This window comes from Equus caballus, chromosome 14 (assembly GCF_041296265.1).
Source record: "Equus caballus isolate H_3958 breed thoroughbred chromosome 14, TB-T2T, whole genome shotgun sequence".
NCBI classification, from domain to species: Eukaryota; Metazoa; Chordata; class Mammalia; order Perissodactyla; family Equidae; genus Equus; species Equus caballus.
Window position 1 is genome coordinate 89,489,249 of NC_091697.1, and position 24,105 is coordinate 89,513,353.

The 24,105-nt window shown below is 37.9% G+C and overlaps 1 protein-coding gene across 29 annotated transcripts in view; it reads left to right on the forward strand.

The window, feature by feature from the left end:
• MCTP1 (multiple C2 and transmembrane domain containing 1) overlaps positions 1-24,105 on the forward strand; it is a 499,995-nt gene that overhangs the window by 395,256 nt on the left and 80,634 nt on the right. For 21 of the 29 annotated variants that reach the window (XM_023617967.2, XM_023617969.2, XM_023617974.2 and 18 more), the window contains one exon: positions 11,925-12,044. The exons of the other annotated variants lie outside the window; for them this stretch is intronic. In XM_023617967.2, coding sequence (XP_023473735.1) covers positions 11,925-12,044 — 120 coding nt within the window. The remainder of the gene's footprint in view (positions 1-11,924; positions 12,045-24,105) is intronic. 29 annotated transcript variants of the gene reach the window in all.

A 24,105-nucleotide genomic window follows, 5' to 3' on the forward strand; every position in this document is an offset into this window, starting at 1 on the left:
TTAGATCTGTTAAGAAATGGGAGAAAGACACTCATCAGTAAACATTACACAGCAAGGGTAAAAGATGGAATGGAGTAAAGAAGCCTGTTAAAATCAGCCTAAGATGATTATTTGAATTGCAAAGAGAAATGTTCAGACATAGCAAGAGCTGCTAAACATAACTCTTGAAGTTTTTCCAGAACAGAGGGATTGGGGGGAATGAGACCAGTGAAGGAGAAAATTAGAAAATTATAAGACAGAATGGGAGATGAAGTATCAGAAGCTGGTTAAGATAGCTGGAATATATGATATTATTAGGTCTTAAATCTATTTATGAGGGTGAAAATGTAAAAACACACTTTCTGACTTTGGCTCTGTGATTTGAAGATTGAAATGAAGATTTTAAATCTGGGCAAAGAAGAATCAATGGTAACTGCTAGGTTATATCATGAAGGATTTAAAAAGAAGATCAGAAATCAATAGCCCAGGAAAGATATTCATGATAAGTTGGATAAATCTGTGTAAGATAATTTGAGTGGAAATGAATCAGACTGGTACCAAACATCCCAAAACTTGGCAGAATACTACCCTTTGCACATTAGCTACTGTGTCAAAAAGCGATCACAAAATTGATCATCTGCTTTTTTAAAGGTGTTCCTGTCCAGTGAGATTGAACACGGAGTATAAAGATTACAGAACTAATTTTTAAAGTAACTTGTATCACAGACTTCACTAACATGTGTTTGGCTTGTTAAATAGCTGGTTATCCTATTTTCTGGCACAGTATATAGAACAGAGGGAGTTTCCCCCCATGAGCAACTCAAGTGCCAGCTGTTGCCCTAAATATTGTACCTGTTCATGATGGAGATAGCTTTAAAGCCAGATTTCAAGCTTTGGGAAAATTTTACATTTTGTACATCAGCAAACATTGATATCAGATTTGTGTGTCTAGCTACAGGATTTACACACACAAAGAGGGGAGTTGGTTATGAACCTACTTCAAAAATAGTAATGGTAACAGATTCATTTCTTTAAAACTTTAAAAGATAACTATCTTTAATAAACTTTAAGAAACATTTAAAGCACTTCTAAAGCCCTGGAAAATATAGAGAAGTGGTATATTTGTATGACAATAGCCCTAAATAAAATATCGCATTTAATCCAACAATTCTGTTAAATAATAGTTTCAGAACTTAGAAGACAGGAAAGGACATGAGAACATTATATAATGACTTGAATATCGTGAAAAAAGATGCCTTTTTCATTGGCACTGGAGGCATAAGTAAAAGAAAAACAAAACAAATTGAGAACCATCATTTAATGCCTTTCTTTTTATTTAGAAAATAATTAAAGCATGGAATGTTCTTTACCTTCACTAGTGAGATTATTCATAGATCCTTCCAGAACCACTTGGATCCTGGAGAAATAAGATGCTAGAGAAAGACAGGCTTCAATGAGCTTAATAGCATTACCTCATTCTTACCTGTTTCTTTCATGTGGTCCTTAAGCATTTTTTAGAGCCATTGTTACTTGACACCAGCAATGTCCTCGTGGACCAAATACGAGCAAGTCCTCTTAATTGTCCTTATTTGGTCATTTAAAACAAATACATGTTGATCTGTAATCTGCAAGAATGACTTTGCATGCGGCCTGGTTTTGAATGAGTGGAACTTCTGTTAATGATAAAGCTATTAAAATTAAACACCTAACTGTGTTCGGTACCATGGTAGGCATTACAAACTACTAAGTAAAGTACTAATTTCTACTGAAAGGGACCTCAGCGAATCAACGTTTCCAGGCATCTATCAGCATTTGTTACTTTCATTTTACATCCAAACTTTTACTAACATTAAACTCACAACATTGCAGGGATTTCTTATCAGTTATTCATGTGTGGTTGATGTGAAGCTCAAGTTGGACGTACTCTGGGCTTTCCATTTTGGAGTTGTCAGTGTTCTCAAAGCAAAGCCAGAGCCTTTCATCTCTGACTTTGATAAAAATGACACGAAATATCAATATAACTTGTAAGCTGAAAGAGAAAAAAACCGTCTAAATAAATAACTTCCCAGCCTTCTGGCTGGCAGGTTCTATTGATTTAATATCTCCATCAAGGAAACGAGTGAACATTATGCTATGATTAGCTGATAGCACCATCTTTGAGGTTGTTTTGGTCCATTTTGTTGTGGAGACTCTTCAGTAGGTGTTTCCGTGGGTCGTATGTAAGACATCTTCAAATGAGTCCTATCTAGTTGTCACAGTTTTCTTCTTTAATAGACGGAGTCAAGCTATGCTTTTTGAAAAGGCATGGATGTACTAAGATTGTGGCCTTTAAGTTTCAGATAGCAGCTTCAAAAACCCAGTGTACAATTTACAAAGTAAAGAATCAGGACTTTCTGATATGTACTTAAAAGTTATCTAAGTAAATCTGAATGAACAATGATTTTTCAACACCATCGGTAAATAACTGAACTAAGTTTTAGTGGATGCATTCGATTCAAAGCTTTGCCAATAAATCAACCAGTTTCTCATTTTCTTTCTGATCCTAACCATATACCTCATCCTGCCACCAGAACAGAGATAGATGATTCTCTTGACATATTTTGCCTAATCAATATAAGGGATCATTTGGTGGATAGTGCACTTTGATTTTTATTCTCTAAACATATAAACCACACACACACAGCCAAAACACAACAAAACAAAAGTCCTGTCAGTTTGGTGTCTGGTAAAACTACTCAAAAAGAAAGCAGTGGAGGGAACCATCTCAGTTCTCATTCTAATTGCGAGGAGGAGAGAAGCCACTGGATACAAGCATGTATATCAGCGTGGTAAAGCTCCCTGTATCATTGATGACCACAGGTAACAGCAAAACAAGTTGGAGCGATCCACTGGGTCTAAGCTTGTCACCAATTCTCTGCTACTGTTTATTTTAGAAAATTGTCCAAACAAAGCATAGCCTCTTCAACACAGCAACATGTCATACTTTAAAACAACCTTGAAAAGGCGTATCATGCTAGGAATTGATCAAGTTCACTTTGCCTATCTTCTCTCCCCTATTGAATGGAGGTGGTACAAAAAGCTTTAGTGGAACCAACCAGAAATAAAGACCTTAGAACAGGTGGTGACACCATCTGGCTATTTAAGTCAAGGCTAAGCCACCCCCTTCCCAGAAGATGAAGTTCTGAAGACTCTGATGATGTGTGAAGCCTGACTTAATTCAAGGAAGAGTCAATTGGCAGAGAGGGTTCACTTCCAGTTCTTCTGGGCATATTTTTAAGAAATAGTAAACATTAATAGATGGAAAGAAAGAATCTAGTGCAAATGCTTATGAGTGAGTGCAATTTTTTTCTCTACTACTGCTTTACCGTAAATCTTTGTCATAAATCATACCATCATCTAGGAAATATGCCAAGCCTTCTTCTGTATACATTTGTATATGTACATACTGTTTCTTCTTTTCTAAATTAATTGTAGGATATTCTCTTGTCTGTGGGAGAAATTGGTACTGTTTCTCAAAGAAGAGTGCTGTTAGCATTTGGGACAGAAAATTTTTCATTGGGTGGAAATGCTCCACATATTTCAGGGTGCTCCACACCCCTGGCCCCACCCACTAAGTGCCAGAATTTCCCCTCTCCCACCCTGGCCATTGTGACAACTAAAATCATCCCCACGTATTTCCAAATGTACCCTGGGAGAGGGAGGTGGCAGCACAGCACCCAGATGTTTGAAAGTTGCCCCTCTTCCCATCCTTCTCTCTTCTTTTCCTGCGCCTGACAGGACTTAAGGAGGCGATTGATGGGATTCACGGGCAAGCAGTGCTTTCATTTGCTTCTTACTATATTCTTCAATCATGTTTTTAATTCAGGAATTTTACAACCTTAATGATGGCTTTTTCAAAAAGAAAAGCCATATACTGTAGGTAGCACTTTGTATTTCCTAGTTTCTTCTTTAAGGCCAGTCGTATTGGTAGAGGTGAATTAGTTCCCTTTAAGAATTAATTTCCATAGCCAGTTTTTACATATTGCTAGGCACCTTGAAATTTTTATTTTTAAAAGCATTGCCTTGTTCCTCAAAAGGCAAATATTATGTATTTACTATCTTTCTAGTTTGAGGCCTCTCTCAGATCAGAGAATAATCCCATACCAAAATCTCTCTATTAGGGTAAGCATATATGTACTTTTGATACATTTTCTCTTTCTATTTTATCTGAAATAGATATCACTGAATGATGAAATAAACAAGAAAACATCAGAGGGTGAAGGTTGGGTGAAAAACGGGTTAATGCTGTGAAGGCCTGGGTGTAAATGTGCTAAGTTTAAGAAAAAAAATGAATTGAAATTAGGGAGGAAAAGGATTTTCTAAAAGGGCCATGAAATAATTAATTGTTTTGTAAGAGATGGCCTTTCCATGTAGGGAGAGAATTTTTTCCTCACTTCTTTCTGAAGAGACAGTCAAATAGAGAATCTCATCTCTTAATTAGAAAGAAAAATACTCATCAAACACATCTCATCACTGGAGAGCTAATGATCCACAGCTGTTAGTCTGAAAGGGCAGGCTTTTTTCCTGAACAGTAGGAAGTGTTAATCATTTTGGATGAGATTTCTTTTTAAAATATACTGTAGTTTGCAAAAGAATAGGATATTCAATATTCCAACTTAAATGATTTTTTTGAAGTATGCTCCCCCAGGGACACTGTCATGTGTCGCACTGAATGATCATTGAATGCAGGCATCTTCCACTGCACTTCAATGAGAGCATCAATTGATGGGATGATGTGAATGGCCCAAGCCTGCCTGGGACTCTTAAAACCCCAGGCTCAAAGAAATAAAAATCAGGCACATCTTGCACCTCCTAGAAATGGTGTTGCTATAAAATCTTAATATTTTGAATTGTTCACTCTACTTTATGGAATCTGTCTTGTTTAAATATGAGTGAAAAGCTTTAGTGTACCTTCATTTGGCTTTTGAGTAGAAAAGGTTTTCTTGTTTGTTTAATCTTCATGTGAAAAAGTAGGCTTTTTTTGTCTGTAAAAATGTAATTGGCTCCTTCATTTCCCAATCTCTGCCTTTACAGCCACCTTTCTAACCTCTTCTTTTTGGACAGAAGAACATTTTGGACAGAAGAAAAGCCCATTTAATAGAAACTTTGTGAACAGCCAACTTTGATTGTTCAGAGCCATGCAAGATAGTGAGAAAAAGGAAGAATGAAATTGGCTCCACAAACCTCATTTCCACCATTAGTTTTTGACCTCTCTGCTATACCAAACCTTTACCAGAGTACCTAAGAAGTGGTATTCCATTTCTTTGCACTAATGCAAAAGTAGTTATCCCAGAACAAGAGGAAGGAGAAGAAATACAGATATAGAAAATCTACAAATTAAATAATTAGTCCCTATATAATTGATACCTTCAGAGCATCAACACTCACTAGAAAATCCTTCGCCTTCGAGGCAGTGGAGCATTGTGGGAAAAGTACACTGGACTGGGAATCAGAAGAGCGGGCTCTGCCCCTCAGTGGAGGGTGTCCTCAGACACGTCTCAGGCTCCTGAGCCTTGGTTTCTTCATTCGTACAATGAAGATAACAGTCTGCCTTCCCAGCCTGCTTCTCAGGACTTTTTTCCTAATGTTCATTCTATGCAATGTGATATAAGATACTTCTTAGGACAAATTCTGTTATTTACCTTTCAGTGAATTATAGATTTTCAAAAGAGTGTTTCTGAACACTTACGATTGAAATTTAGATTGCTTTTAAAGCCTGGCCCAAAGAGATACTGAAGGACTGCATTTTGTGATGTTGATGCTAATATCATAGGCAAGGTAACATTGAATTAGATAAAAGATATTTGGATTTAAAAGTGAAAAAAATTATAGACAGGAATTGACATTCATAAAACTGCTAGTTCAGAACAAGATTCTTCTATATCTAGAGGCATGAGGTTATTAAAAATTGTTAACATTTAAAAACCTAATTGTTTCAACTCCAGAGTTCACAAAATCTACAATGTATGCTAATGCCATTAACTAGAGATAATGAGTTTCTGTAAAGATCTGGATTTTTTTCGTTTCGATTATTCATAAAAATTTTAACTGCAACTCCTCTGTATAACACACATAACTTCCTTCCAGTAAACCCCTTCCTCCCCACCACACACAAAACCCTCTAAGAAACACCACCCACCTCCTGTAACTGCTCAAAGAGCAATGATCATATTGACTTATCTTGGAGTATTAGTTTACAATGTCTCTGTAATTTTTCAAAAACAATTTTAAATATGAAAAGCCTTAAACTGATAGTACTTGGATTTACATAGAACTTTGTGATGAAGCATTTTCACATATATGATGGAGGCAACTGTGCCACATGTCTCCCATCATCCAGCAGACTAGCCTGGGCTTGATGACACGGTGGCTCAGGGTTCTAAGAGTGCAGAGGGCAAGCCCCAATGAACAAGTGCTTTTTAAGCCTCTGTGTTCATCATATTTGCTACTCTTCCCTTGGCCAAAACAAGTCATATGACCAATCTCAGTGTCATTGTGGGAGGGTATTTCAAAAAGCATGGATACATGGAGACATGAACAAATTTGGATCACTACTGCATGCAGTCACCACAAGCTAAATATGAAAATACTGAAAATGGCACTCATCTCATCATCTATTCCTAGTGTAGTTGACGTGGCTTCTTTAGCATAGCTGTTATGCTTGAAACAGTTATTACCTATGATTCTAGAGTGGTATAGGAAATTGATAAGCTGCAAGAAGGGCCAAAAGAATTATATGTAGTATGAGCCAATATATTCCTGCTTGTAATAATACCTAATGCTTATTGAGCATCTTACAGGTGGCAGGCAGTAGGCTAATTCCATCTCAAATCTGCAAAGTAAATAGCATAATTTCCACTTTCTAGGTGATAAAACTAAGAGTAGTCTAGTAACTTGCCCAAGGTCACACAGCTAGTAGCTACAGTGTTTGTCTTTCTGTATTTGGCTTATTTCACTTAGCATAATGCCCCCAAGGTCTATCTGTGTTGTTGCAATTGGCAAGATTCCATTCTTTTTTATGACTGAATAGTATTCCAGTGTATATATACCAAATCTTTTTTATCCATCCTTCCATTGATGGACACTTAAGTTGTTTCCATATCTTGGCTATTGTAAATAATTCTGCAGTGAACATGCGGATGCATATATCCTTTCAAATTAGTGCTTTCATTTTCTTTGGATAAATACCCACAAGTGGAATTGCTGGATTATATGGTAGTTCTATTTTCAATTTTTTGAGGACACTTCATGCTGTTTTCCGTAGTGGCTGAGGCAATTTACAGTCTCACCAACAGTGCACAAGAGCTCCCTTTTGTTCATGTCCTTGCCAATACTTGTTACTTCTTGTCTTTTTGATAATAGTCATTCTAACAGGTCTGAGGTAACATCTCATTATGGTTTTGATTTGCTTTTTTCTGATGAATAGTGATGTTGAGCATCTTTTCTTGTGCCTGTTGGGAAAATGTCTATTCAGTTCTTCTGCCCATTTTTTAATCAAATTGTTTGTTTTTTGGCTGTTGAGTTGTATGAGTTTTTTACTTATTTTGGATGTTAACCTCTTACCAGATATATGATTTGCAAATGTTTTCTCCCATTCAGTAGGTTGCCTTTTCATTCTATTGATGATTTCCTTTGCTGTGCAGATTTTTAATTTGATTTAGTTCCCTCTTGTTTATTTTTGCTTTTATTGCTGTTGCTTTTGGAGTCAGATCTAAAAAATCATAGCCAAGACTGATTGATGTCAAGGAGTTTACCGCCTATGTTTTCTTCTAGGAATTTTATGGTTTCAGGTCTTACATTCAAGTCTTTAATTCATTTTGAATTAATTTTTGTGTAGGATGTAAGATAGTAGTCTAGTTTCATTCTTTTGCAACTGGCTGTCCAGTTTTCCCAGCACCATTTATTGAAGAGACTATCCTTCCCCACAAGGAAAGAAAATTACAGGCCAATATCCCTGATGAACATAGATGTAAAAATCCTCCACAAAGTATTAGCAAACCAAATTCAACAGTACATTAAAAGGATCTTACACCACAATAAAATGGGAGCTATTCCAGGGATTCAAGGATGATTCAACATCTGCAAACCAATCGACATGATACACCACACCAACAAAATGAAGAATAAAAATCATGTGATCATCTCAATAGATGCAGAAAAAGCATTTGACAAAATTCACCATCCATTTATGATAAAAACTCTCAACAAAGTGGGTCTAGAGGGAATGGACCTCAACATAATAAAAGCCATATATGACAAGCATACAGCTAACATCATGTTCAAAGGTGAAAAGCTGAAAGCTTTTCCTCCAAGATCAGGAACAAGACAAGGATGCCCACTCTCACCGCTTTTCTTCAACATGGTATTGGAAGTCCTACCCAGAGCAATTAGGCAAGAAAAATAATAAAAGGCAGTCAAATTAGAAAACAAGAAGTAAAGTTGTCATTATTTGCAGATGGCAAGATTTTAAATATGGAACACCCTAAAGACTCCACCAAAAAACTGTTAGAACTAATAAATGAATTCAGTAAAGTCACAGGATACAAAATTAATATACAAAAATCTGTTATGCGTCTATAGTACACTAACAATGTACTGTCAGAGAAATTAAGAAAGTCCCATTTACAATTGCATCAAAAAGAATAAAATACCTAGAAATAAATTTAACCAAGGAGATGAAAGACCTGTACACTGCTGTAAGACATTGATGAAAGAAACTGAAGAAGACAAAAAGAAATGGAAAGATCTTTCGTGCTAATAGAACAAACAATCCTAAAATTTTCATGGAACCACAAAGGATCCCAAGCAGCCAAAGCATCCCTAAGAAAGAAAAGAAAAAAGCTAGAGACATCATGCTCCCTGATTTCAAACTAAACTACAAAGCTATAGTAATCAAAACAGTATGGTGCTGGCATAAAAAGAAACACACACATCAATGAAACAGAATAGAAAGGCCAGAAATAAACCCAAACATATATAATTAATTAATTTACAACAAAGGAAGCAAGAATATACAATGCTCTTTCTTTTTTGACCTTTTGAAATTTTCAGTTAAATATTGAGACCTTGTAATTTGTCCTTTAAGTAACTGACATTGAAACTAGGGAAGAAAACAGCATGTTAGATGTCTTGATTACTTGCAAGGATTATCATCTAGAAAATTTATTCTATGCAACATCCCACCTGCAACCAACACCAATAAATAGACATTACAAGGAAGTTTATTCTGGGAACACCAAGACTCTACCAGTGAATGGATATTACAAGGAAGAATATATTTGCTCAGTAGATTAAAAATGATTACAATCGGTGATATTTAGCAATGGAATAATCTGAGTCCTGTCCATGAGGCCAGAATACACTGAGTCAAATGAATGTCCTTGGAAAAGGCAACCATATAGGAAGGACTAAGAGGTAAACACAGTGGTTGGACCATAATATGCAAGACAATTCATGACTGCACACCCAAGATGGAAAGAGAATCCTTCTAGAAGTAGTAAGGTACTTCTGCCTTATGTGACTCAGGTAGAAATTTGTTAGTGGCATCCAAGGTTATAATTCTGAATATATTTTCCTGAAATCAATTGGTTTTATCTAGTGGCTCTACAGTACTTTTACTAATACAGATAATTAACTACACTTACATTAAATGACTTGGAAACCCAGTATCCATTTATGCATAAATTCAGCAAATATATACTTATTGAGCACATACTATGCCAAAGCACTCTTCTAGGCTCTAAGGATAGAACAGTGAACAAAAAGAAAAATTTTCTACCCTTCAGAGCTTACATTCTAGTGACTGCAAGCATTTTACAAATAAATGAGTAAAGAATTAATAAAACAATTAATTTAGTTATCAATTTAATAAATACGAATTTAATTAAAGTAAATTTAATTATTTAAATAATTATTTATTTAGCAAAAATAATATAGACAATGTAGCCAAAAATAATTGATCTAAAAGCCAAAAATAATTTTCCCTTTTACATGTGTTGATGCTGTCAAAGTTGCCTTAATTCCCCTCCTGAATTAAAAGCTGTCTTTTTAAAATACATTTTCATAGAATAATCATACCATCAATTATAATTTGTATCATTTTGTATGTATTTTATAAATTTCAAAAATTAAATAGAAATATGTTCCTTTTCTGGAAATCTTTCTACTCTTCTGGTGAGAAAAGATATGGCTCATGTTTCATGCATTGACATATTTGAGATTTTTCTTATTCAGGAACTTGAATCTATAGGTACCATGTAATTCTATCCAAAATTCAATTCTTGAATTACTGAACCATTATTTATGCTTTTTGGTGTCCATCTGGGTTATGAATATCAAAGAATTCAGTAAAATACACAATTTTTACAATTTCATGTCACATTAAAAGAAAAACCTGACGATTTGGTAATGTCATGAAGTCACTTTAAATATTAGGGATGTTAGAGGTGATCAGGTCTATAGACCTCTGTTTAGAAACGAAAACCCTGAGGCAGAGTGACTTCCTAAGGCCGGGAACCTGTCTTCTGGGTCTCAGGCCAGGGGTCTCCGCACCGCTACATGGTCTCATTTCTCTCCATTTGAATAGGCTGTAGGGTTGGCTGAGGTTTATTAAGGAGGCTGCAAAGGGCCGGTGCTGCTGTGCCTGACCCTTCTGACTTATCAAATGCAAGATGTTTGGGTTACCCCAACCAGCTGGCTCAAATTCCCAATTATACTATGGTTTAGCTAAATCTTAGCAAGCAGATGACCTTCTATTTTCAGTATTAGGGTACTTATTGCCTGAGGACCTTAGTCAGTAATTAGTTAACTTTACGCATACTTTTTTTTTTTTTTAGCACTTACTGGGTACCAAGCAGTTCGTTAAATCTCTAACACATTTCAACTGTTTAATTCTCACAACCTTTAAGGTGAACACTCTTATCATCCCCATTTTACAGAGCAACAAACTGAAGGGGGATACGTTCAGTGTGTCAAAAGGTGATAAGGCTAGTTAGCGTCAGGAGTGGAATCTGTCTCTTAACTATCATCTGACTCAACATCACCTTAATTTGACATCAGGAGCCACAGACCTAGAGAATTTAGATGGTCTGTCCAGGATTATAAGCCTAGCGTGGGGCGAGGGCTAGTTACACTTTATATCCAATGCTGGTTATTTTACAATGCAGATGTTCTTAGAATGGCTCCTGCCAGCCTAGGTGAGTTCTTAATATTCATCTTATAGTAAAAAAATCATTTACATACTTAGAGAAGTAGGTAGTTTTAAAGGATAATAGAAATAGACAGTTTAAAATTTCCTTTGACAAAGTTATTCTATTTTTTTAATAGCTGTTTGATTTCTATGGTAATGCTGAATGTTAAGTCAACCTTTTTTTACACTTGTTGGTAGCAGTTCCTTTATTTATAATGTGAAATCTTTGGGGCTCTCTGGTGTAGACTTGGTATTTTCATCTGCCTATTATGCTTGTTACATTGTGTTATCCAAGTGAGATTTGAAAAAAAAGTCCCTGATATTAAATAGTGATTCCTTCTTTATCATTAAGGCAGATAGACCGGCTATGTCTGACAATGTAGTGAAGCTCAATTGGCTGCCTTCTTTTTTTTTTTGACTTTATTTTGTCCAATCTAACAATAATTTCACTGGAGGAGAAGAATTAAAATTGCCTCGTTGACAATGTAATGATATCAGTTTTTCTTTCATAGAAATTAAACAAAGTGAAAATCTTAGCAGTGACTTTCCAGGGGTCAGTTGTGCTTTTAGCAAAATGCCTAAGTTCTCAAGGCTTTGTTTTCAGGAGAAATCTTTCCCTTCTGAAACATTTAGTTTTGTATTTTGTGAAGTGGCGTGTGGCTAAGAGAGTCTGTTTAATGAAATTCAGAGGTAACTCATCTTTTTCTCTCTCCTCCAGCTCTTTCTCTTTGTTGTCTGGAACTTCGAGCTCTACATGATACCACTGGTTTTGTTGTTACTATTGACATGGAACTACTTCTTGATAATATCAGGGAAAGATAACAGGCAACATGATACAGTAAGTCTCTCTTTTCTTATTTGTCTGTGTTTTTGTTCTTATTCCTAGTCTGTCTCACATAATCAACATTGAGTTTGGTTTTACCAACCAGAAGTCCTGTCTATAAATATGCAAGATTGGAGGAAAGTTTTATCAGTTCAAAACTAACAACTCTTTGGTTCTAACACAATAGAAAGTATTCACCTATTTCTAACATCACTCCTCCTAGTAGGAGCTGAAGTCAGAAGCACACCAAAGAATGAGCTATGATTTTTGATTATAGATGGGTTATTCCAAATGATTATTTTTTATGCTCCTTATTTGTTTTCATGTCCTAATGAATGATATTTCTTGTTCTCCTGCCAACCTTCATTTTCCTTAGTTATCTCAGTCACTATACCCCTAGGAAATATACAACTTCAAAAAGCTTTCTCATATATAAGTAAAATGTGTGTGGGGGGGTGTCATCTCCTAATAGGACATTTGCAATTTGATGACTCTATAGACAGCTGTTGGGAAGAATTTAAAGGTTTGTCAAACATGAGAATCTATTTGGTAGCTACATGTCCTCATCAGATTACAGAGATTTTAAAATCTCCGTTTGACTTATAGTCAGGACTTTTTGCCAACTATTATGACCATAATGATGCAGGAAACAGTTATTTGAGCATCAGTTTAATAGTGTTATATAATACTTTATTCTAATAGTTAGCATCATAATGGTTGCACAGACATACTTATGACCTAAAAGAATTTCCCTTTTAAAGAACTCAAGCAAAATACACTTCACATGGTAACACATGCAAAATGTATTTCTTCAAAATAATTTTCCTTATCATCAAAATAAAAGAAAAATCCTAATGAAAACCACCAAGTACATGGTAAAGTTGTACCTTGCTAACAACACACCATGTTTATTTTCCTATATTATTTGTATAGATTTCTGTCTCGCACTAGATTATAAATTTGTGGGAGAGGACTCTGTTCATCTTCGTACTTGCCACTGTCACTAGCACGTGTTTTGCAAATTAGAGGTGTTCAAAACATTTTTTGTAAAGTTTATCAAACCAAACATGAGATAGCTAATAGCAATTTTAATGGTTAGGCAGCATCAACAGTCAAGAAGTTGTTATTATTGGCAAGGATTTTATGGATATATATTTGAATTGCACACTGAGAGACAAGCCCCAAATGCGATAAGCATTGGTGTCATGGGGACTAATAGGTACTTTCGTCAATTAATCCAGGATGTTTTCTTTAAGAAAATAGGACTCTCTCAGACAATTGCTTTTTTGTCCCATTTATTTCAGGGAGATTGTTGAGAGAGAAGAATATCTCCTTTTCATTCAGTTGCCTTGAGACAAATTTGCAAATAAGATTCTCTGCAAATAAGAAAAAGTGGCAATTTAGTTTCAGCTTCTTAATCCTATGAGGGGACTTATCTTCAATATTTAGTCATTGGTTTGAGTACTCTCAGTGAAAAATTCTGAAACTATAGACTTTGCATGTTATCTTCTCTAGAATATACCTGCCTTGGCTGGAACAATCCACTTTTCAAGGGGAAATAATAATATATAATGTATCTCCTTGTGCTTAAAATTCTCTAAGAATTTTTATAAGCCTACTGAAAAGTTACCTATTATGTAAATTTTCCTACTTCCCTTTTTTCCCCCAAAATATAGCTCCAAAATAGTATTTACCAAATCTTTCCGTTTAGGCACATCTCTAACAGGCTCCCGCTTTTAACCATGGACCACATTTTATTCCCCAGCACAGCCCACTGTGAAGCGTTCTATAGTCTAACTTTCATGGAATGCCAACTACACTCCATAACTCCCAGTAATTGCCTTTTATTTGCCCCAAACACACATATCCACATATTCCGTTCTTTCTAGGCACCAGAGCAGCAATCACAACGTTTCATTCAGCTTCTTATTCACTGGCTCAGTTGAGACCTTACGTAACTCTTAAATCCAATTTGTCTAATTATGTGTTTTCTGCCATATCCAGCTGTGCATTTGAACTGGTTGCTCCTTTTGAAAAGAAACCTGGATTATACTTGGCTGGTTACAGATTATATATATACACACACGTATATATGGATACATATATTCACACACACACACATATAGATGTAAATTAAGGGAAGGCATTTACAGGGAGTTCCATGCTCGATCTAAGTGACTCCACTGCATGGCGCATAGCACTGGAAGAATGGTATTTGCACTAAGTCCTTAGTGGTTTCCCCAAAAACAATGCAGAATCTTTCAGCACATGTGACAACTTTAGGGAATCTCTGAAGTGCATTAATCATACCATTGGCTGATTCCAAACCAGGAAATTTTGTATTTTAGTAAAGAGAAAGAGAGAATTTTCTGTCACACACACACACACACACACAAAATCATCTGTACATTCAGCTGAGAAAATTCAATTAGGATGAAAATTATAAAAGAAAAACAAATCAAAATGACCTTCAGGTTTGTATAGCAAAGAGAGAAAAGGAAATAATATGTCCATGGCATAAGAAGTTGGAAGAGAAAAGAAAATAAACACTGTGAAAGATGAAAAGTGCTAGGTTGGTAAAAATTCTGTCTTCAAAAATATTGGTAAACAGTTGAGATTAATACTAAAACAGGAAAGGATGTCTTTGTATGTTTATGGTTTATGAAGGAGACCATTTCCTTTCTTGGAGACTTAAGATCATAGGAGCTGAAACCCTCCATGTTTTCCCCACCATGGTGCTTGTTCTAGTTTAAAGAGAGAAAAATGAGACGTGATCCTTGCAGAGTAACTTTTGCTGCATATAATGAGCTGAACCCACTGAGGACAGGAGAAGGAAGCAGCCATTCCTGAGGCTAATGCTGGAGACTCAGAGGTGCACAGGAGAAAGAGGTGTGGTTAGAAATGGGATTTCACCTCTGCTGTTTCCCAGTTGGACTTGTTAAAAATAAGCACTCCTAGATGTGAATCTGCCTATACTCACACCATAATATTACAATTTCCAGGATGAGAATTGCCAGGCCTTTCCAGAGAGAACTGTTTAATACCTGCTTCATTCAGAAATGTCTCCAACATGAAGGGGATACAAAGATGGGAATGTCATACTTCTCTTGGTTTGAGCTACCACTTCAAAACCTGGGGAAAATTCCCCCCCACACTGCCCATTAATCTTGTACCAACTATCCACATAATGGTTAACGTGGACTGAAATTTTGTATGTTGAAGAGTAGATGCCAGGAAGTGGCCTTTCCTTTGGGTTTAAAAACTACTGAATCCTCATTTCACCCTGGGCACTGCGTTAAGCATTTTCTTTCACCATGTCATTTAGTCCTCCCCCAGGAGAGAGAAGCTGATTATGTCATGTCAGCCCAGCCAATGGGCTGGGTCCTCCTAAGTCAGGTAACGCCCCCTGGTCTCTTCCTCTGTGGTAAGCAAGGGACACACTCATGTGGAACATGCATGACTACAGTAGCCCTTCCTTAAGGAAGGGGACTCAAGTCTCAGGGAATGAAAGAAATGGGTTGGCCAAGCAAACCAGGGGGCCCTGTGCTCCCTATGAGACAGGTATCATTATTACGACTTTACATACAGGCAAAAGGGCAGAGGGGTTAAACAGCTTACCCAAAGGCACACAGTTGGAAAGTGGCAGAGCGAGTATTAGAATCTGTCAATCCGTCTGAAGTTGGTATGCCTTATCACCAATCACATTTCCTCTTGGGGCAATATTTTGGTACATCCCAGGTTTCCCTGGGCACCTTTAGAAAAAGTTTCTCCCTCAAGTTTCTGAAAAGTTAGTATACTCACACTACCTTTAAGTGAACCATCTGATGGAGAACCCTCATTTTCCCCACTCCACCTCCCACATCCTCCTTACCTCTCATTCAGGGAAATGGAGCAGATATTCATTAAGCAGCTTCTATGGATCAGGCATCCTGCTAAGCCTTTTAGAGACATCAGCTCTTTCAATTCTTTACAATAACGATATCAAGTAAATTATTCTGAATGGTTTTATTCTCACTTTACAAATGAGAAAATTCAAAATCAAAGAGGATAAACAATGAACTCCATAGAGTACGTGGGATGTGAGCCCAGCTCTGCCCTGTTCGGAAGCCCCAGGCCATTTCCCCGGTACATTCTTGGGCATGCCTTTCTAACGGATCACTGTCTGAGTGTCCAGGGCCTTCCATGGAATCCCAGGTATCTCCAAATTCCTTCTTATGAGGGACCTGGTGACCTCTCAAGAACTAGTGCTAGTTACCTGTTTGATCCCAGATGATCCCATTAACTTCAAAACCATTCATGACCCGGAGGACTACCTTCCATCCACCCACGTGAGCATGGGAGGAGTAAATCAAAGCTGAGTCCTTCACATTAGTGAAGAAAGTCTTTGAATATCTTTGACATGTAAAAATTCTTCAAGCAGTGTTTTTTAATTACACTTTAATAGAACATTTGTTTTTACTGACATGATATTCCTCCCACAGAACAATCTCAGATGCCTAATCAATGGAGACATTAAAAGACTGAAGAGTAGGGATCAATGAAATCATTCTCTGACTCATGATCTGACTGTGACACAAATTGAGCCCAAGTTGGCTTGCTAAAATACTTTAATAAATACTGAAATGTTTGTTAGCTCCCTCAAATGGCAAAGCCCTCAATGCTTCTTTTCCCCTGTAAAATAGTACTGAATATTACTTCTTGCTGGATCCGTTCCAGTTAGGCCCAGAGCACTTATCTCTAGAAATAAAGCTTGTAAACAGAGAATTTTCTTTGCCGCCATAAATGCTCTGGATCGAACAATTTGGGATGGTTCACCAAATACATGCCACCAAAGAAACATCTGATTGTTTGACCTGAGTAAATCAGTCACATTTATTATTTTCTCAGCCAGTGCTCTCAGTTCCAAAGAAGTCCATGGTGGAATATTTGAATAAGTGGACTATTGAATAAGTGAAATATTCCTGACAGGAGCTAAAGAGACTGGCCACAGCTGAGCGGAGAGGAGAGGACTCCATATGCAAAGCACTTGGGATGCACAGTGAGACCCTCGGTACTTTCATAAGGGCTTGATCATTCACGGAAAGTAGCAGAGACCACAGCCTCCTGTGTTTGCATCTCAGTACCAAAAAAGACCACATACTTTTGCTCTTAGCAGAAGCAGCACTGAGTCATACAGCCTGTAAACACATCTAAAAATGGATGATCACTCTTTTCTTTTTCCTGCTTATTTCAACAGCAATTTTCTCAAATTTTTCAGAAGGTCACCAGCTTGCAAAAATGTGAGGAGGACCATGAAAAGAACCAGACCTTTTAGTTTTCCAACCCAATCACTAGCACAGAGAAGTAGAAACCCACAGCCAATCAGATGTCAGAAAAGTTCATCCCCTGGGACTTCTCTCAAAGCTGTACAGATAATCATTCACTGTACAGCTTGGTGTCCCCATATCTCAAGGGCCATCACCTCATCAGGCTCTGGATGTGAACCATTCAACTCTTCTCAAATGTGCCACCTCTCCCCCCTGGCATTGTACCATCCCCTCCTCAGTAGATAACCAGGACTTCTACCAAATTTCCCTTCAACTCCAACCCCTGAAGCCCTCTGAATGTGTCCACAGTTTGGGGTTGCCGGCTTTAGCATATGCCCAGTTAAATTGGAATTTCAAATAAACAACAGGAGATATTTATACTAAAACAATCTTCACTATTCATCTGAAATTTCAATTTAACTGGATGTCCTGTATTTTTCCAGCAACTTTAACCCAAATTGTATCTTGTACTCTTACCTTAAGACCTGTAGGAAGATGATAGTTCTGAAATAACATTCTGGCGGTCCTCCTCTCCTCCTTTGGTCTTTCCACAACATCTTCAGGCAGGATTTAGAAGATTCCTCATGAGCAGCCCCCACCCAAAGCAGAGCTTCAGCTTTATCTCCTCTGTGTTCCAGCAGGACTGTCTGTTTGTTTGTCTGGTTTTGTTGTTGTTTGTTTTGAAGTGCAAATGTTTAATGAGCAAAAGGTCGGGATAGTGGCCAGAAGAGAGGAGGTACAGAAATGAACCATGCCCATGCTCTTTTGTCATCTCTTTCACCTGGAAAACAACCTCTTACCACTTGGGTGAGCAGGACAGCAAGGCTCAGAGAGGTTATGCTACTGGCAAAGGCTCACACAGCACAGCAGGACCAGAACCCTGTTCTGACTGGCTCCTGGGCTGGTGTTGTCTGCTTCTCCTCCAGTGCACCCCTTCCATAGGCCCCAGGAGGGCAATGACTTGGTGTACATACAGTAGGAAGCAGGGAAGAAAGGAATGATGTTTCCCTCTTAGTACAGATAGGGAAACTGAGGCCCGGGACAAGGCAGTGACCTCTGTAGAGGCAGTGAGTTAATACAGGAGTGGCACTGTGTGGGACAGACGTGGTGGCCCAGGGAAGGGCAGTGCAGGCCTGGTCTCGAACTTAGCGGAGGCGCACGTACCGCGCCTGGTCTGCGCATCTTGGAAGCCGCGTGGGCACTGGGGACAGATGGGCAGCGGGCTGGCCCTGGCACGGTGTGTGGCACGGTGCCGCGATGCCGCAGGAGCCGCATGTTGAAGAGGTTGAGGTCCGAGTGCAACACACGGAGGCTCTGCAGCCACAGAGCGGCGGTGAGGACAGGGGTGCGTTTCCTGGCGAGGGCCGGGCTCTCCCAGGGCACTTGGCTCTGGGACGGGGTCGGGGCTCCTCTTTGAGCTGCGCCGTGAACTTGTAGGGGACCCTGCTGGCGTCGATGAGCAGGTGGTGTCGATGAGCAGGTGGTGGCCCAGCCGGGGGTCAAGGTACAGCCGAGGAGGGGTTGAAGGAGGGCCCTCTGTGCTGGGGGAAAAGGGAGCTTCGAGGCATGGTGGAGCTGGGAGAGGAGGACCGAGGGTAGCAGGAAGTGGGGCGGGGACCGGGCAGCGGCGGCGCCACGATCTAGGGCGGAGTATATTTCCAGTTTTCCCGAATAGTCAATACGCTTTTTCTGTGCCTTCTCTTTTCTTAAAAAAATATGTTTATGAATGTAATTGTATATTTCTTGCTTATCATACGTATTTTTTTAACGAAAATTAAATCTTATTAAACGTACTTTTTGCGCACCTACTTTTTATAGTCAGCAACATATCTAGGAGTATCCCTTAAACTACTGGAAAACCACATGATTTTTAATGACTGCATGGTTTTCGCCGTATGGATACTTAATTTTTCTGAATTAAACACCCGTTTTAGAATGTTTGTTTCAGATATTTTTGCCATCTCAAATAATGCTGTAAAGAAAATCCTAAACAAATCATTTGTCCTTTGGCAAAGTCCTTGAAGGAGAATTTCTGGGTCAGGGTATATGCATTTTGAATATTTTTGGTACCTCATCCTAATTTGCCACCCATTAAGGTTTCAGTATTTCATACATATGTGCCTGAATAACCCCCAATTTTACCATTCCCTCCGGGGAGCCGTCCCTGACTTTCCCTCCCACTCTCCTCCCCTATCAGCAGCCCACCCCTGCCAACACAGGCTGGAAGAGGTTAAGAGAACCCACCCCTCTGGGTTCCGTATCCCCTCACTGTATGGTACTAAGCAGCTCATTGTGGGTCTTCCTCACCAGACACAGATTGTTCTAATTAATTGTATCCTCCATTTGTGTCTCTCATCCCAGCACAGAGCGAGGTATCCCAGACATAACAGTGTGATCGTTGCTCAAAAAATGTTTGATGAATGAGTAAATATTTCAGTCCAATAGTTCTTTCCAAATCAAAAATTGTCTAATTTTTATGCATAATTATTTCCATTCAACAAAAATGTATCGAACATTTACAGGCTACTAGCTGTTGTTCACAGATGATTAAGGCATGGTCCTCACTCAGGACAGTTTGTGGTCTGGTGAGGGAAACAACTAAGTTGAAAAAATGATAGTATATTCATAGGTAGGTGCAGTGACGGCGGTCTGTGTAGGATATGCAGAGTGTGCAGCCAAAAGTCATTTAGAACATCTCCGATGTGTGTGCCTGTGCTGCCTATGTAAGGAAAAGAGGTCTGTCTATCTGTGGCCACAGCTCTTATTCCACGCTTGGTCTGTCTCTTTCACTCAGTAACTCCTTGTTTGTCTTTAATACTTCAGTTTATTGGCTCTCCTTTCACTGTATTCTCAGAGTGCAGCTAAACTTCAAATTGGAAGGATCAAATTGTAGAATGATAGAAGATGAGTGTTACCCGTACGTGACATGTCAGTTCATATAGAGAAAGATGTAAAGGAAAACACTTCTATTTTTAAAAGTCAATTTACTAAAGATCCTCCTCACTGGAAGGCAAACGTCTTGCTTTATTAGGACTCAGGAGAGAGACTTAGAATTTAGAGTTCATGGTAATTGCCATAGAGGACACTTACAGTTACTCTCATGTCTTAGCCCCGGACCGTCTTCCTGAATCCCTCCCACCTTGCTCAGATTCCCTAAAGATGTATATGGAAATGTACTGTGGTAAAGAGATACTCTTCATCCTTATAGAGGATTTCTGCCCTGAAACCCAGCTCCTTTTCCACAAAATGAATTGTCTTGGCAACGTTGAAGGAAACCTGAAGATCTCTCCCCTATAAATGGCTGAATTTCTCCTATTTGAGCCCCAGTTGACTCCTGGAGCCCCAGAAACTCATTGAAAAACCAACTTCCTCAACTCCACTCCAAGCCTCCCATGGATCCAAAGAATTCACCATCTAGATGGTTATCCAAAGTATCCAACCCAAGCATTTACCCATAGGTCAACCAAATGGTTTTATTATCTCTGCTCTCCCTCCAAAACTTCTGCTCCCACAATTTTGTCGTTTCTGTGATTGAAGAGTGAGTCTTAGGAGAAGAGAAAAAGGAACATCCATAGTTCTGGTCTTAGTTCTCGGGGTGGATGTGTTTTCCCACCTAGTTCTAGTGGTATCCTGTTTGTTCTTTCTGAATGATTTTGCAGTCTCCTCTTTGTAGGTAGCCAGAACTCTTTGAAATATTATGGTGAGGGACCTAGGATGTAGGGCCAACAAACGCACCTTCTGGCTGACTCATGATCCTGTGACTAGTTTGCATTACTAGTCTCCATCATCACGCCGTGTGTGGTGTGTGGTATTGCCAGCCAGTTTCATACAATATTTCTGGAGACTTATTATCCCTGGTTCAGAAAGGTGGCAAAAAAAATTGCAAGACCACAATTAACAAAGTAAAAGTAGAAACCAAATGATTTATCTTTATCTGCTTGTAGAAAATGTTTATAAGTCAGAACTATTATTAGGAGTTAAATTACCCTGAGAGTTTTGTATTCATTAATTTTTTTAGTGTTGCATGAGATACATTAACCAAGAGCATGCAACTTCAAAACCTTTCTACCATGTTGTAAATAGAATTGGAATAGTATGTGTAGGTAACCAAGCTAAAATATGCCTTCAAGGGCATTTGTTATTGAATTTATTTCATTATACAAGAAAAAAGAAATAACTATCATACCAGATCACTTATCTAAAAAAAAAAGCAAAGTGAATATTCTGATAGCATGCTTAAATGAGGGAAAGTCAGTTCACCCAAACAAAGTTTCCAAATGAGTTACAGTCCCATGGGCAACAGCAAAAACATCTTCAAAACAAGCGTTGCCACTACCCCTTTATGGTTGGTAGTGGCTAAGAGTCTGAAATTTGAAATTAGGAAGACCTGGGATTAAGTTCCAGACCTTCTACTTATTAGCTGTATGCATTTACTTATTTCCCTAGGTCTCAGTTTCCTCACCACTAAGATGTGGATAATACCTCCCTCGTTGGGGTCTTGTGAGGATTAAAGAGACAATTAACACACTGTGTTAAGCATATAGTGAGCACTCAATAAATGACAATTAGGCACCTGACCATGTGTAAAACAGGACAAGCCAGTGTGGATTTAATGGGGGGTTAAACATAATAGAAGTCACTACCTCTCTTGAAGAGTCCCCTTGTAAGTCCAGTTGAAAAGGATGGTTTTCCGTGGCCATTAGTCCCTCCTAGTTTTGAGCTTGTAGACAAGACAATAGCATTGCCACAGAATGATTTCCTGTGTCTATAATCTCTCTGCAGTGTATATGCAACTCCTACAAAAATAAAAGCCATATTTTAGTGAAGAAAAAAAGCAGATGAAGAAATTTGAGCAATCCTCTACAGATTAACGCTTCTTGGTAACTGAATTTTACAGAAATACCATAAATGTATGCTGTTTTACAGATCGTATCTATAGATATTTGAAAGAAGCATTTTTCCTGATTATTGTAATACAAATCTCCACCATGCACAGTATGTAATGACAAAGGCCGGCAGCACCGTCAGCAAAGAACAGGGCGTTTCCCTGAAACCATCATTGAGTCCAAAAGCAAAATCCTCCTTCCTAACACCCTCACGCTCGATGTCAACTAAGAGAAGGAGAAAGGTAAACCTACCCTAGCATACCAGGCCTGGGCACAGGGACTAATTTTAATAAATCAGAATAGAACATGAAAATGTCAACTTAATCAAGCATTTAAATTTTATTAATCAAGCCTAATTTTTATGAGTGCAAATAATCACTGAAGCTGGACAAATTTGTTCTCGATTGCATCAGAAACATAATTTTAATATTTAATGGACTGATGAATTTAAATGGAGAATTATCTTTATGAAACATGCTCTTCATAATTTGCCATTAAATGAGAAATAAAAAAAATCAACATAAATCTTACATAAAGGTTATTTAACTAAATGTTGGTACTATAAATATTATAAATGCATTATACACTAATTTAGCAATCACACAGTACACTACATAAAGCCGAAATGATAAGTGGACCAGGCACGCTTCCCCTACAATATCGAGCTCTTGTGTTATATTGTGGGGAGCTCATGATAAAACAATTACGGAGGTTTCGTGTCCGTTTTCATGAACATGCCTCTCATTCAGGCTTTTATGCTACAATTCACCATTCACCACATCCTTTCCAGTTCAAATGTAGGTCTAAACCCACATCAGCTGCCTTTTGTGAGATGATTATTCTTTACAAAAAAGATAAAAAATATTTTTACCATTATTATTTATAGAAAAGACATATAAGAAAAAAACCTGAAGTTTTCTGACTATATGATTTTTTGACATTCAAAACATGATCCGTTTTTAACATTAGATTTTCTGACAATGTTCTCAGGCCTCAAAATATTCTAGGCACAGGGAAAAAAAAGAAAAATCAAGTTAGTGTCAGAATATTTTTCTCTGCAAGTGTCCACCACTTCCCCCTACCCCTCCGTTACCCCCAACATTTTGTTTAAAATAGGGAGGCGCTGTGAATTTTTGTAAAACATGAATCAGACCTAACAGAGCAGTATGATCCAGAAGCTGGCTAATATTAATCTCCAACATAAACGATTTTTTTGTTTTCAAATTCTATTCTTTAAAGGTCCCTAATGTTCCAGAAACATAGCATTTGCCTGGATTACATGTGCTAACCTATAGATTCGCCTGAAGAAGAACTTCTTGCTTATCGCTTCTTTAATGCTCCCAAACATATCTGACGGGGTTGGAGCAAAGAACGTTTCTGAGAAGATTGGAGGACATGACACTCTCACAGAGGTCATAGCAGCTCCCTCTTCTTTCTTTGCAGAAAACGTTTTATATAGATATTGTGGACTCTTCATTAGACGTTTAAGAAATAAGAATTCCTAAGGTTTTGAAAATTTGGAACATTCAAAACTGTGCCTTTTTTGTTACAAATGTGTGGTTCTGGAATGGGAATTTGATTTTACATCGAGAGGCTTGAATATATAATTTTCTTTTTTCTCAGAAATCTGTTTATTATTAATAGACAAAAATGTTTGCTTTGAAAATATTAAATTTTACAAAATAGGTTAGTGATGAGTCCTAGTTATCTTTTAATTTCATTTGCAAAGCATGTTAAATGATTCAATTTTTTGGCCTTTTGTGTACTTTTTTTAACCTGACAAATAATACAGTTCAAGAAAACATTATTTTAAAAAGCGCATTGTAGGTTAGTAGTCGACCTATTTTTTCCTGCTCAATCAAATTAATATGCAATATCCTAGAG